Below are 14817 nucleotides of genomic sequence, written 5' to 3'. Positions count from 1 at the left end.
CCCCGGTTTCTTTGAACTTCCTGACCTTTTGTTCTTCCAAATGAACTTTGTTGTTATTTCTTCTAATTCAGTAATATATATATATATATATGTATATATATATATATACATATATATATATATTAGTAATTAGGATGGCACTGAATAAATAGATTAGTTAGGTACAATTGTCATTTTGAAAATTATATTGGCTTATCTATGAACAATAAATATTATTTCAGTTATTTATATCTGAATTTTTCTATAAAAATGTTTTATGTTTATGTTCCTCAAATTCCTAGGTCTGCTTGGGCAGGTATACATTCAGGCAATTTTATACTGTCTGGGCATCTTAAATGTTGTAAAACAATATTGAATAATATTGCTGACAGTGTAGTTTCTCTGTTTTTCACTTTTGATTAAATCTATTTTAACTTTAACTGTACCTGAGATTATGATTACTATCTCTGCTTTTTTTACATATTAAATTCTACTCCTGCCCTTTAGTTTATCTGTATATCTCTCATTTTTATAATGCATCCTGAAAGCAACATACTGTGAAATTCAAATTTTTAATCTGTTAATCCATTTTCATTTTACAGGTAAATTCATCTCATTCACATTCTAAGCTAGATTTACTTGTGTATTTTTCTTCCTTATTCTTATCTTTCCTCACTATTCTTCTCATCCTATTCACCCTATCTCTCCTCATTCCTCTGTTTTATTTCTATCCTTTTCCTTGTCCCCCATTCCTTAAACTAAACTAGAACTCCTTCCCTATCCTCTCCTCTTTCCCCTTCTCCCCTTATTTCTTTCTGAATTCAGAAGATTTTTATACACTTCTAGATTACACACACACACACACACACACACACACACACACACACACAGAAACAGAGACAAAGACACAGAAAGACAGAGACAAAGACAGAGACAGACAGAGAGACAGAGAGAAACAGAGAGAGACACAGAGAGAGAGAGACAGAGAGAGACACAGAGAGAGACACGGAGAGAGACAGAGAGAGAGACACAGAAAGAGAGAGAGACAGAGGGAGAGACAGAGAGAGACGGAGAGACAGAGAGAGACAGAGAGACACGGAGAGAGAGAGAGAGAGAGAGAGAGAGAGAGAGAGAGAGAGAGAGAGAGAGAGAGAGAAAGAAAGATAGAGAGAGAGACTTCCCTATTTAATCCATTCATGTTGAGGGTAAGGTTCCAGCACTATCAGCCCTCCTCCATAGTTTCTTCTATATCAATTTTTCTCTTGATTTTGTTTTATGACTTCTTGATGCCTTAGAATGTTATTAGCTTCCTCTTATCCAATTCTAATTTTCAAGCAATTATTTTCTTCCTTATGTTTTTGATTCTTTTTTCCTATTGGTGACTTTCTTTTCATAATTTTATTTTCTTGGATTACTATTAATTTTTTTCCTAATTTTCTCTATTTGGTTTTTAAAGTTCTTTTTAACTTCTTCCAAGAACTCTTTTTGTACTTGGGATCATTTGATGTTGATCCTTTAAAAAGGAGTGACTTTTTAGCTCCATTATCTCCTTCTCAATATTAACCTAGATCTTCTCAATCTCCATAGTAATTATGGTTGAATTCTTTCTTTTCTGATTATTCATTTTTTGGTTATTTTATTTTGTTTTTTTTAAGCAACTGTTAATATTATCAAGTTATATGCCAGAGGTATGAGGAATGATGCCCCAAGCTTTATTATTATTTTCTGAGTACTGTTTTGGTTGTTCCCCTCCACACATAAGTCATAGCTAGAGTCTTTGGTCATACTGCCCAGCAAATGACCTTCCTTCCTGTGATTCCCTCCAGTGCCTGCAAACTACAGCTGCTCTCTGCTCCCTTGCCTATGGTCCACAGTGTCCCTGCCCCTTACTACTGTACTCATAATGGCAGATGCTATCACAGCAGCTGCCCAGCCCAAGATGCATCTGGTCAGGGCCTCTGTGCTTGCTGTCCCTTGTTAGTGGAAGGTTCTTCAATTTTCTCCTACTCAGTCATCGCACTCCCATTCTGTCTGTGAGATGATGGTTTCTAAGGCTGAGGCTGCCTCTCAATCCAGCTGCCCCAGAGCTTGTTGTTTGTTGATTCTGCAGTTGGTCTGGCAATTTCCTCAGGTAGAGCCTCTGCCCCTGAAGCCTCATCTTTCCTGGATCTTCTCACATTGTCTTAGGAGGACTGCTTTACTTTGTGTTATTTCTGCTGCTCCGAGGAGATGTTCTGTCTTTTTTGTGGAAGAAATCTGGAGAACCAAAAGTTTCCTGACTTTCTCAGCCATCTTCTCAGAATCTTCTCCCATTATTGCACATTTCTGAGGAAAAGTTATTATTGCAGGGATGGACACTAAAATTTTCATATTGCTGAAAGATGAGACTGAATGAGAGAATGTCTCCTAAACAACTCAAAGATTTACATAAATTTAGATTTTCACATTATTATTGAAAAGGGCTTCTGGGGGCAACTAGATGGCACAGTGGAGAGAGCACCAGCCCTGAAAGCAGGAGGAGCTGAGTTCAAATCTGACCTCAAACATTTAATACTTCCTAACTGTGTGACCCTGGGCAAGTCACTTAACCTCAATTGCCTCAGCAATAAAAAAAAAAAGAAAGAAAGAAGAAAAGGGCTTCTAGGGGATGAAAAAAATACTCTTGTTGTATTGATTGTTTTGATATGGTCCAAAAGAAATATGGCAAGATCTACTAGGCTCTTCACTAGCTTTTCTTTTTTTAACCAGAATTGTGATTCTATTCAGGCACAGAATTCCATGTGAAGAATTCTCCCTTCTAGTAAAGTTCACCACTTTCTCTCCAACCCAGAATGTTAAAGAGTTTCCTAAAGCACTGATAAGTCGTGCTTTGCTTAGGATCACGCAGACAGTATGGATCAAAGGCAGCATTTGAACCCGCATCTTGAGTCCATGGTCAGATCTCTAAACACAAAGTATTGAGAGGTACAGTAGGTGGAACAGTGGACTTGGAATTACTGAATTTGAAATCTATACTGGATACTTTTTGAGCTGTGTGACCTTGTTTAGCCTCAGTTTTCCATATGTAAAATGGGAATAGGAATAGCTGCTATCTCCAAAGGTCATTGTGAAGATCTAATGGAATAATATATTTAAAGTGTTTTACAAATCTTAAATTGACATATAAATGTCAGATATCACTATTATTATCCATTTTAGCATGCTACTTCTCTTAACCTAAATATTTGTAAGCATGAGTAACCCATGGAAGGTAGTAATGAAGAGTATCAGGCCTGAAGTTAGGAAGAACTCATGGAGAATTCAAATCTGGCCTCAGAAACTTACTAGGGGTGTGATTCTAGCTTAGACTTTTAATCTTGTTTGCCTCTGTTTCTTCATCTGTAAAATGGATTGGAGAAGGAAATGGCAAACCATCCCAGCATCTTTGCCAAGATAATCTCAAATGGAGTCAACAAGAGTTGGACAGAAGTAAACAATAACAAAAATAACCCACAATGATTTAGGAGTTCCTATTTTAAAAGTATGGGGAAACCCAAATGAAATAATGGATGTAAAGTACTTTGCACACCTCAAAACAGTATATAAATGTCTATTTCTTATTATTATTATTATTTGTCAACAACAACCAGATCCCCAAACTAGTAATAATTTCATTTCCTTTTAGCCTTTTACTACTAAGCTACTGAACAATATAAAGGATATGCTAGTGAACAACTAACTCTTTAAAAAAGAAAAGAAGCATACTCACACACTAAAATAAAGCATCAGTAGATTTATAAGAAAGATGATTTGACTGATGTTATCACCCAATTCATGATAAAATGCTTTACTTCAAGGACTCACTTCTATGCAAAATGTTCTTCAAATCACATCCTTAGACCTTCTTTCAGAAGCAAAAATCTACTTCACTTGCTAAAAATCAGCAAGAGAGACTGAAAAGCCTTTCACAATTTGATTTTGCAGTGTGCATTCTTCTCTTTGATTTTCAGTAAGTAACTGGTGTAAATCAGGAGGCAATCAGGACAGTGAACCCTGGAAAGAGTGAATGGGGGAAGAAAGGTGGAGGAAGAGATAGAAGGAAATATCAAGGGATCAGTAAGAAATAAAAGCAGCAGTGGAAAAAAGGATAGCAATCTATAAACACTCACAGTCTCCTGGCCTGATATCATGAAAACTGTCTCCTCTGGGTCATGGAGACAAATCAGTTCAAAGTGAGTAATCATGTGAGATTACTCTGGATATCACCAGCTGCAATAAGAGTCCTTGAAATAGCAGAATAGAATTGCTGCCCTAGGGTTTGATCACTAGAACTGATCCATATGGAATTATCTTACAAGTAAAAAGAGTCTCAATGAAAATGGAGCTATGTTATCATGAATCAAATCAATTCACTGACCAATTTGGCAAATATGGAGGATTCAAATGTGATAATAAAAAAGTTCATGGAAATCGAATGGATGCCCATCAATTGGAGAATGGCAGAGTAAATTATGGTATGTGAATGTTATGGAATATTATTGTTCTGTAAGAAATGACCTGCAGGATGATCTCAAAGAGGCTTATGCTGATGCTAAGTGAAATGAGAAGAACCAGGAGATCATTATACACTTCAACAACAATACTGTATGAGGATGTATTCTGATGGAAGTGGCTTTCTTCAACAATGAGAGGATCGAACAGAACCAGCTATACCCAGCGAAAGAACTCTGGGAAATGAGTGTGAACTACAACATAGCATTTACACTCTTTCTGTTGTTGTTTGTTTACATTTTTGTTTTTCTTCCCAGGTTATTTTTACCTTCTTTTTAAATCCAATTTTTCTTGTGCAACAAGAGAACTGTATAAATATGTACACATATATTATGTTTAAGATATACTTTAATGTGTTTAACATGTATGAGGCTGCCTGCATCTAGGGGAGGAGGTGGAGGGAAGGAAGGGAAAAGGTGGAACAGAAGTGTTTGCAAAGGTCAGTGTTGAAAAATTACCCTGTCAATAAAAAGCTATAGTAATTAAAAAAAAATCCAAGGACCTGAGTTCAAATATCATCTGTATGCCCTTGGGTAAGTGAGTAAATCTCTCCATGCCTCTGTTTCTGTATCTATAAAATATAAAAATGGTTAAATGACTAAACAAGTTGTGGTATATGATTGTAATGGAATGCTATTTTACTAGAAGAAATGATAAGCAGGATTTCAGAAAAACTTGGAAAAACTATAAGAAATGATACAAAGTGAAGTGAACAGAACCTGAACACTGTACAGAGTAACAATATTGTTTGATGAAGAATTGAAAATGACTTAGCTATTCTCAGAAATACAATTGCAGACAATCCCAAGACTAATGATGAAGCATACTATCTTGCCTCCCAAAGAAAGAAGTGATATTGTTTGAATAAATTCTGATGTCTACTATTTTTCACTTTCTTCCATTCTTTTTTATTTCAGCCTTTTTGTTAAAAAAAATGACTTATGAACTGATGCTGAATGAAATGAGCAGGACCAGGAGATCATTACGTACTTCAACAACAATACTATATGATGATCAGTTCTGATGGATGTGGCCCTCTTCAACAATGAGATGAACCAAATCAGTTCCAATGGAGCAGTAATGAACTGAACCAGCTACACCCAGCAAAAGAACTCTGGGAGAAGACTATGAACCATTACATAGAATTCCCAATCCCTATATTTTTGTCCTCCTGCATTTTTGATTTCCTTCACAGGCTAATTATACACTATTTCAAAGTCTGATTCTTTTTGTACAGCAAAATAACTGTTAAGACATGTATACTTATATTGTATTTAATTTATACTTTAACATATTTAACATGTAGTGGTCAACCTGCCATCTCAGGGAGGGAATGGGGGAAACAAAGGGAAAAAGTGGAACAAAAGGTTTGGCAGTTGTCAATGCTGTAAGATTACCCATGCATATAACTTGTAAATAAAAAGTTATAAAAAAATAAAATAAAATTTTAAAAAAAGACTAATGTAATTTTTTTACATGATTACACAAGCATAACTTATATCTGATTGCTTCTCATCCAAGGGAAGGGGGAAAAGGCAAAGGAAGAGACAGAATTTGGAATTTAAAACTTAAAAAAAAGTTTTAAAATTATTATAATATATAGCTGTGGGGATAAAATATACTTTTAAAAAAATAAAATAAGAGGTTCAAAATAGCTGGTCTCTGAAGTTTCTTCTAGCTTGTGAGAAGTAAAATTATAAGGTTTTGTTTCAATGGTTGAAAAGTTTCAGTCTCACAGCTTCCCACTCTGCTGTCATGGTAGAAACAAATACAAGTTTTAGAGTAATACATCCTGGCAGAAGAGACTTAAAGAATGTCTTAAGTCAGCAAAAGTAACTGCAGGTGCTGGCTGAGTGCAAATGACTGGGGTTTATACCCTGGCCAAGCTAAATTTTTAATTAATCATGCTTAATAAGCCTCATGTATATTAATTTCTCCTCCCTTAAGTAGGAAACATCTACCATTTTTTGAATATATGATCATGTGGCAAGGAGAAGGGGGAACATGGAAACATATCAAGGAATGTATGTAGTAGGAGTATCATGGAATATTAGATTTTGGAAGGGTTTTTCTACAATTGAAATTCTGGGGATGAGAAAGCAGGGCAAGATTATGAAATTTAACTGCAGGTTCTGGGCTCTATAAACAATATTTGTGCACTCTCAAAGAGGAATGGCGCCCACTTCTTGTAAGAAATATAATAAAGCCTTCCTAGACTCACTCCAAGAATTTGGATCGGAAGTTTTCGTTTCTAGCATAGCTCTAAAACCTATGATTCTAGGATTATGATCAAGAATCAGGCCAAGAAACATTGATTTCCTGATATCTCTATAAAGATATTTCTGTGTTTTCAAGGTACTAAGAATTGATCATGTATCTGCCATCCAAGGATCAGCTTTATTAAATTTGGGGAGGCTCATCACCAGAAGATAAATTATAAAATTATAATTTTTTTGGGGGGGAGGGGGTCACAGATGAAGACTTTTGGTGATTGGCCATGAAGAGAGCTTTTGATTTGAAGAAATCATGGAATCTATGGATCATGTCAAGAATTTAAATTTGAAAAAGAATATTTACCTAAGAATAGTAGGAATAGGCTACAAGAGGACATACCCAAGAGCAATTCATTATACCCCCATGTTTCCAAGATAGAAATCCGTAGAGCCAAATCTTAGTCATGGGAATGACTTTTAGTTGGTCTTTACAAAGAAGATGAATTATATGTTAAAAATAATGATGCTTTCATTCACTTTAAAGATCATTCACACAAATAACTTCAAGGTTAAAGTTCATTTGCTTTGATTATTTCACACAGATAATAATGGGAATGACATAGTTACTAAGCCCCATTCTATAAAGTCATGTTCATCTTATTTACATCAAGAATTGAGTCAAAATATTAAATTCAAGAGAAATTCTTCATTACAAAGCAATGCATCCTTGAATTTAAAAAATAAATACATTTCAAAATTAATGAATGAATTTTTTTTCAAATTTTGATTTTCCATCTACTGCCCCCAATTCCCATCATTAATCCACCTCCTGAATTTCTCTAATAAAAATATCTGACAGTTATTGCTCCTCAATGAGAACACTATAGTTATGTGTACACATATGAAGCAAGCACTAGAATTACCAGATCTGAAGATTTGACCTGAAATAAAAATATCTTTGAGGCACTATTAGATTTTCCTTGAATTAATGGGATAATTAACTCTCTGGGCAATGTTATCCGTGCTGAAACTATGTAAATCTCATCACAATCTATTTTCTTGATCAATTTCCTCTTAAGTTCCTAAACTCCAGTGGACTCATGACAATGGAAAATCTACATGAACTTTCTGCCATTTCAGTTTTGTCTTCCAAAGAGAAAATATTCCATACAAAATCACATACAAAATATTTGTGGTTTTGACAAGAGAGGAAACACCCTATAGAATGAAACTATGACTTAGTTGAGTTTCCAGAGAACCCTCAGGATTTGAACACAGATCTCTTCCTAATTTCCAAACCCTACAATTTATTCAGTATACCATATTTCTTCTGGAAATCCCAGTATAAGTACTAGCTTTGTGATTTCATTGCTAAAGAGAACTACTACCAGTGCAAGTCTACAGCATCTCTGCACCTATTAGTCTTAGATGCTTAGAGCACTAAGAAGTTAATTGACTTACCCAGGTTCATATAATCACAGACCGCATTTTAATTCCTTGGATCATAGAATGTCTAAAGGAAGAGGGGGAAAGCACATATACAACTGTGGTCTGTTTGTTTGTTTGTTTCTTTATTCACTCAAATTGCCATTTCAGGGTCAAGAAGCAACTAAGAAAAACTTCACAGTCTTGAAGTAACATTAACAGGCAAAAGATCAAAATTGCATTGTTCCATATGTACATACAATTGATCAATTTCAGTTCCTTTCATAAAAATGCTCAGCAAATATATATTTTCCCATCTTATGATAAATGCATTACCAAGCTCAGGTTTATATAGCTGGTCACATGGGAAACAAACACATTTTATACTGGACTTTAATTCTTGTAATATATGGCTTACAACACCAAGCTGTTCCTATATATCTTTGCAATAGCATTCACTACATGAATTAATATGAAGCAGACCCCATTCATAGATACCACCAAATATTTCTATTATCTGGGCTTTACTAATTTTTAAAAGCCAGAATTATTCTGAAAGTTCAGGATTGTAAATAACATGTAGAGTATTGCATTTCTGCTCAGACTGCTGAGATCATGTTATTTTTTTCTGCATCTTCCATGCAGGAAAAGTGAACCAGATATAACAGAATGAAATCAATCAGGAGTTCTTATTTTTCTACCTAAGAATCTATGTTTAAGTGATAATGATTAATATTCAAATGATTGCTGGAAAAAATAAATCAAAGTTAAATATTTTAACTGCACAAAATCTAAAATAGACTCCACACTACATCATACTAAGTTAAATGTAATAGATTAAAAGCAGCAAATCAATAGAAGCCATTCCTTAAAAATTTAAAGTTTCTGACATCATTTTCCACCATTCCATCAGTTCTTCTTTTTCTTCTTCTTTTCTTTCAGACAATGATTCCAATTCAAAATCAACCTAGAGGATGAAAGGAAGAAAATAGTGACTGAAAAAATATAGATTTTTTTTTCTTAGCAAAACTAAGACGCAATAGCAATCTTATGGATTTAGAGAATAGGGCTCAATGAAGTCCTCTGAATAGACAGAATGCTAAATGTTTTGACTGACAAGGGCATATTTTAAAGAGAAAAAAAAAAAAAGCAAAGTCATCAACAAATGTCCTTGGGAATAATTCTTTTCCCTTTGTTGTTAATAGTTGTGCCCATACTTAATGGTTTTGTAGGATTATCAAAAGATGAAAGATGTTATCTAGGATTTTATACACAAAATTTCAAGGTACTTTATTTTGGATCTTCTGATAAGGTCTGGTACCTTTCCTTTCCTTTCCCTAAATCTCCTTCCAGCCCACAACTTAGAATTGCCCCTATGTCCTTTCTGCCTATTAAAAAAAATACAGCTTAAAATAATAAACTTAGAACCAGAAGAAGCCTTTTCACAGGATCAGAGAGTGAGAATTAGAAGGGGTCTCTGAAACTCTCATTTTACAGATAGTTGTACGGGTAATAAATGACAAATCTGGAATTTGCCTTCAGATTGGGTTAGAAACCTAAGTTCTTTCCATTGTGCCATGTTTCCTAATAATTTTAAAGAGGAGCCTGAAGTTCTCAAAGACTCTGTGTCCTGTCCATAGCCACATAAATAATAAGGAGTAGGGGCAAAATTTGAGTTCATGTCTTGTGACTTCTTTTCTATCCACTATATTGCCCTGCCTCTCATTTTAAAATATAGTCAGGATTTTTACACTCACACATAAAATTCAAGCCACATGTTCCACAAACAACATAGGGCTTCATGTGTGGACTTCTATAATGCATACAAATGAATACAACAAGCTCCCTCGTTGGAGTGGTTCATTTTGACATTGATTCAGCTGGCCTACTGGTCAAACTCATAGCCCTAGGCATATTCTACTACCAAGATAGCCCCAACAAGACAAATGTGACTCTGGCCTTCCTTACCTCTTCCCCATTCCCAAGATATAAAAGGGTTCCTTTCTCTATACAGAATCAACACTTATACTTCATTATTTCCACTCCTAGCACTGGGCCTCTATATAATAAGTTTTCAATAAATGTCTAAAGGCTGATTGACAAAAGATCTAAATCTCTGCATTTCTTCCAAAACTAACAGATGATGACAGAGCTTCTCCTCTTGAAAGCATTTAAATGAGACAGCAATTACTCACCCCCACAGCAGGACTGTAGGGAACCGCCACTTTTTTAGTTATTGCTAGAAAACCGGGAGCTGAAGCTGTGAGTTTGTAGTTACCAGGTACAAGCAGTCTCCAGTAATCACCATCCTTTGCTGTATAGAAAAACAGACCAACAAATCACAAGGTGCTGATGTGAAGCTGTTAATTATACTGGCTAAGGACAGCTTCCTGCCACTTAACCCTTTTCATTATCTATTTTAAAGTTCATTTATATAGGCAATGATAAAACTCCAAGAAAGAGATTAAGTAAATATGATCTTTTTTTTACAGATGCTAACATTCAGCTCAGAGACAATGTGGCAAAGTGGAGAACTTTGTAGTCAAAGAGACAAGTTCAAATTCTGCCTCTGACCATGAGAGTCACTTAATTCTTAAACATCCTTGGAAAATTAGAAATTGTAGATGAATTGCCCATGTGCCTCAATGGAGGTAAGTCTCCTCTACAAGAATTCTTCTCCACTGATGAAAGCATAGGTCAAAACCAAAAAATTACATTAAACTAAGAGTGGAAAGACGCTCATGTATTAACACACACATCACAAATACCATAAGAGCTATCAAGTTCTTCCAGCAATGAGACCAGGATTTCTATGACTTAAAAACAATAATAAGAATTTTGGCAGAAGTCAGAGATTAATACTCTGATGGGTTTGGTGGGGCGGTGTATAACAAGATAAAGGTCTAAGTGAAGGGAGTTGTGGGAGGCACAGAAGTGGAACAGGGAAATTTGAGTAATAAATCAAAGCTAATAATCAGAATAATAATCAGAAAACTAACAGTTAGTAATCAGAAAAATCCAGAAATTTTGTATTGCACTTAAATCTCCTCCATATCCCTCCTTGGACTAAAGTTTATTAATGGAAAAGTTGGGTTTTTGTTTTGATTTATTTGGAAACAAGGGTCAGTTCTTGAATCCTCAAGGATGACCTTGAGTCTTAGTTTTTTGTCTTTTATTCTCCTGCTTGATTCCTTGCCTGCCTTTTCAGGAATTAAACTAATGTCCACTCCCAAATGGAAAAGGGAAGAAAATTGAAAATCAAATCATTTTTCCCTCTGCTTCAAGCACCAAGGAAGAATCTATAAATATTATGTTCCCAATCACCCCTACTTAAGCCTACCAGCTAGTGTCCACACTACTTCTAAGGAAAGGGCGCCATCTGCTGCCTTTCCTAAATTCTAGGTGCAGCAGCTGTCCCAGGTCTGATTCAATTCCATCCTGTTTCCCAGGTGCGAGTTTCCTAGCCTTAGGGAGGTACAGCCTCCCTTGAGTGCCTAATTAAGAGGTCTGAGCAATCCAACTGCTTTTCAGAATGTTTTATAATTGCATTAACAGGCAATTATGCTCTATGTGAAAGGTTGCTAAGAAAAAAAATAAACCCCTATAGAAAGGTAGAGACCACCCACCAGTAGTGATATCATGGTCAATTCCTTCCACGGAGATTGTGGCATTGGCAATTGGTTTACCCTGAAGATCTCGAACAAATCCTTTAACCCCTCGGTGAATCTGAGAAGATCAAGAACCAAAATTGTATTATCAGAAATTATCTGAAAACATGTAGCATTTTATATGTTACATATAAATACAGATACATGTTCTTTAGGGGAGTAACAAAAGACAACTCATTCAGAATTTTTTTTTTAATTAGACAACTAAAGCAAGAAAGTAGGATTGTTATGGGGTTTTTTTAATGTTCTATCCTCTACTTTCACGAGAAAGGGAATGCTACCAAGTCAAACAATGGGTTCATTAATAAAGATCTTTTAGAATCCCAAAGATCCATGGTCTCCTCCCAAACTTTCTCCTCTCCCTTCAAGCCCCAACTCTTACCACTACCTTCCTCTCTCTCAGAAAATAATAATTCTCACTTTACTTAGAAAACTATGGACCATCCATCCATCATGAGTTCCTCCCTCTCCCCTCTTTGCATCTTAAGACTGCCTTTGCATATTTTTGTATACCCAGCATTTCCTACAGTACCTGTCATATACCGATTGCTTAATAAATGTTCCCTCACTTCCTGACCTCTCTCTCGTTTCACTGATCTTCTCCTCTGGCCCAGTCACAAAAAGTGAAGCTACTTTTCTTGCCAAGATTATTTCATTAGTGCCTTGATCCCATCCCCTCCCAGAATTTATCTCATTGATCATGGCTTGCCTTCATCAATTTGTTTCCCTCTACACCATGACTCCTTCCTCTCTCCCTCTAAATATTCTCAGATCTTTCTACTAAAGAAAAATCATTCCTTGACCTTGCCATCTCCCCATGCTATTATCTATATCTCTCCTAATCTTAATAGGTCGCCAATAGCACTACTATGTGCTGTCATCCCATATCCCTCCCAACCTTTATATGTTACTGATGCTACTACTATCTATGATCAGCTTATATGTTGCCTAACCTTAATAACCCAAGCTTATTAACTAAAACAAAACAGTCTCACTGTCTCTACTTCTTTCTTACTCACTCATTCTTCAATCACTTGTAACTTCAACAACTGGCTTCTGAGATAACCACTCTAGTAAAATTAAATATTGTATCATTTTAGCCTTGTAATCACCCAGAAAAGTACCTACTTTTTATTAAACCCATTTTATAGGTGAGGAAACTGAGACATTGAGAAATTAAATATCTTGTCCAAGTGTCAGCTAGTATCTGAAGTGATGTGAATTCTGGAGGACTTCCTGACTCCAACCAAATCCTATCCATTGTGTCACTCTAGAATAACACACAATAAGAGCTGGGAGGAGCTGAGTAGTCATCTAATTTAACTCCTATGACTTTAAAGAGGACAAAGGTGCTGGAGTTAGAAATACCTGGTTTTAAATAGCCTCAGGTACCTGCGATCTTAAGCAAGTCACTTAACTCTATTTGCCTCAGTTTCCTCAATTGTAACTGGAAAAACTGAAAAATAATATCATCTATTTCCCAGAGTTGATCCCAAGATCAAATGAAATAATATCTGCAAAGTACTTTGCTGCAGAGCTTCAGTTAAGAACTACACAAATGCCAGTTTTTTATTATTATTATTATTATTATGTTATTATTATCATATGAGTGGTAAGATTCAGAGTCAAGAAACAAACCTGATTTTAAGTTGAGCATTTTTTCCATAGTATCATGCTACCACTGCTGAATAATTATTATTACTGTGATTTTGAAGAAGTTAGGGAGGGAAGTACAGAAGAAATTGTTTTTTATTTGTTTGGGGTATCATGTGTTTCCTAGCTATTGATAGCTGGGCACCAAACTATAGCCCAATGGGCAAACCAGCCCAAAACTATTCAAGGCAGAATCTGAAAGGAATGTGTATGTAGTTTCATATAAAATTATAAAGAGCTGTCAGTTGATTTAAGAACTATCCTCAAAAAAAAAAAAAAAAGCAATACTTTGCAAATGCATTAGAAATCTGCTAAATACCCTGAGGATACATATCCCCTTTCCTGAAGGACTAAGCACTCTGAAAAATAGGCTTACTGTCATTCATCCAACAACTTATTCAACAAATATTTATTAAATGTAAGACATTGTGATTAAATATAAGGATACAGTGACAAAAGTTGTCAAAAAGTTTACAGTCTAAAGGATGTTTAAAAAGTTTGCAGTAAGAAAAAATGAGGCCATGTGAACAGTCTTTTCTGAGCAAAATGGATTTCTATTCAATTTTTCCAAATCCAAATGCTTCGGGTCCTCTTTTTTTTAACCCATCCCTCAATCCCCTACATGAAAACTTATGATTCTTTGAAGGTGCTGCCAGCAGCAGCAAATAATAACACTGCCAGCAACAGTGACAGGAAAGGATTTTACTAAATATACCCATGCTTATTTGTTTTATATATGGTAAAAGAATTGCCCTCACCAATTAAACCAAACAATTCCAAGTGGATGCTGTAGAACAACCTATCTATGTGAGCATATATTTATAAGCACAACATTTCCCCAGGTACAGGACATTTTGAAATACATTTAAAATCATCTGATAAATATTGTTATAGACATTCAAATATAGAGAAAATACCTGACCCAAAGGACAGCATCTCTGAAATGCTAAATGGATGCCTGCTAAATGGATAGGACTAATGGTATTTGACATATTCAAATTAATAAAATAATGGTTAGTAAGGACTGGGCATGGAAATGCTTTTATTCAATGCAATTCATTAAGTATATAAGTGTTAGGTATGTACTAGGTACTGAAGATAAAAAAGGTTCTGTCTTCGAGGAGATTACATTATTATACTGAACTATGAAAAAAAATGAACTATATATTGAATATATACTATAAACTGAACTATGAATAAATATGAACTATTATACTGAACTGAAGTTTTGCTGCAGGCTGCCATGCATGCCTTGGAACAGGAGGGTGAGCAAGGCTTTGGGATAAGGAGGGTCAGAAGCTTTCAGATTCTTGGATTTATCCCAAACTCCAGTGCTAAGAGTAGTGGGC

The 14817-nt window shown here is 35.3% G+C and overlaps 1 protein-coding gene across 1 annotated transcript in view; it reads right to left on the bottom strand.

Annotated features, from left to right (window-relative positions):
• Window positions 1-8272: 8272 nt before the first annotated feature.
• CPE (carboxypeptidase E) overlaps window positions 8273-14817 on the bottom strand; it is a 118229-nt gene continuing 111684 nt past the window's right edge. The window contains exons 7-9 of the mRNA XM_051967594.1: window positions 11774-11873; window positions 10343-10461; window positions 8273-9114 (exon numbers count right to left, since the gene is read on the bottom strand). Coding sequence (XP_051823554.1) covers window positions 9016-9114; window positions 10343-10461; window positions 11774-11873 — 318 coding nt within the window. The 3' untranslated portion in view covers window positions 8273-9015. The remainder of the gene's footprint in view (window positions 9115-10342; window positions 10462-11773; window positions 11874-14817) is intronic.

This window comes from Antechinus flavipes, chromosome 6, assembly GCF_016432865.1.
Source record: "Antechinus flavipes isolate AdamAnt ecotype Samford, QLD, Australia chromosome 6, AdamAnt_v2, whole genome shotgun sequence".
NCBI lineage: Eukaryota > Metazoa > Chordata > Mammalia > Dasyuromorphia > Dasyuridae > Antechinus > Antechinus flavipes.
Note: the sequence above shows the minus strand (reverse complement) of the source record. Positions and strands in the feature narration are given on the sequence as shown.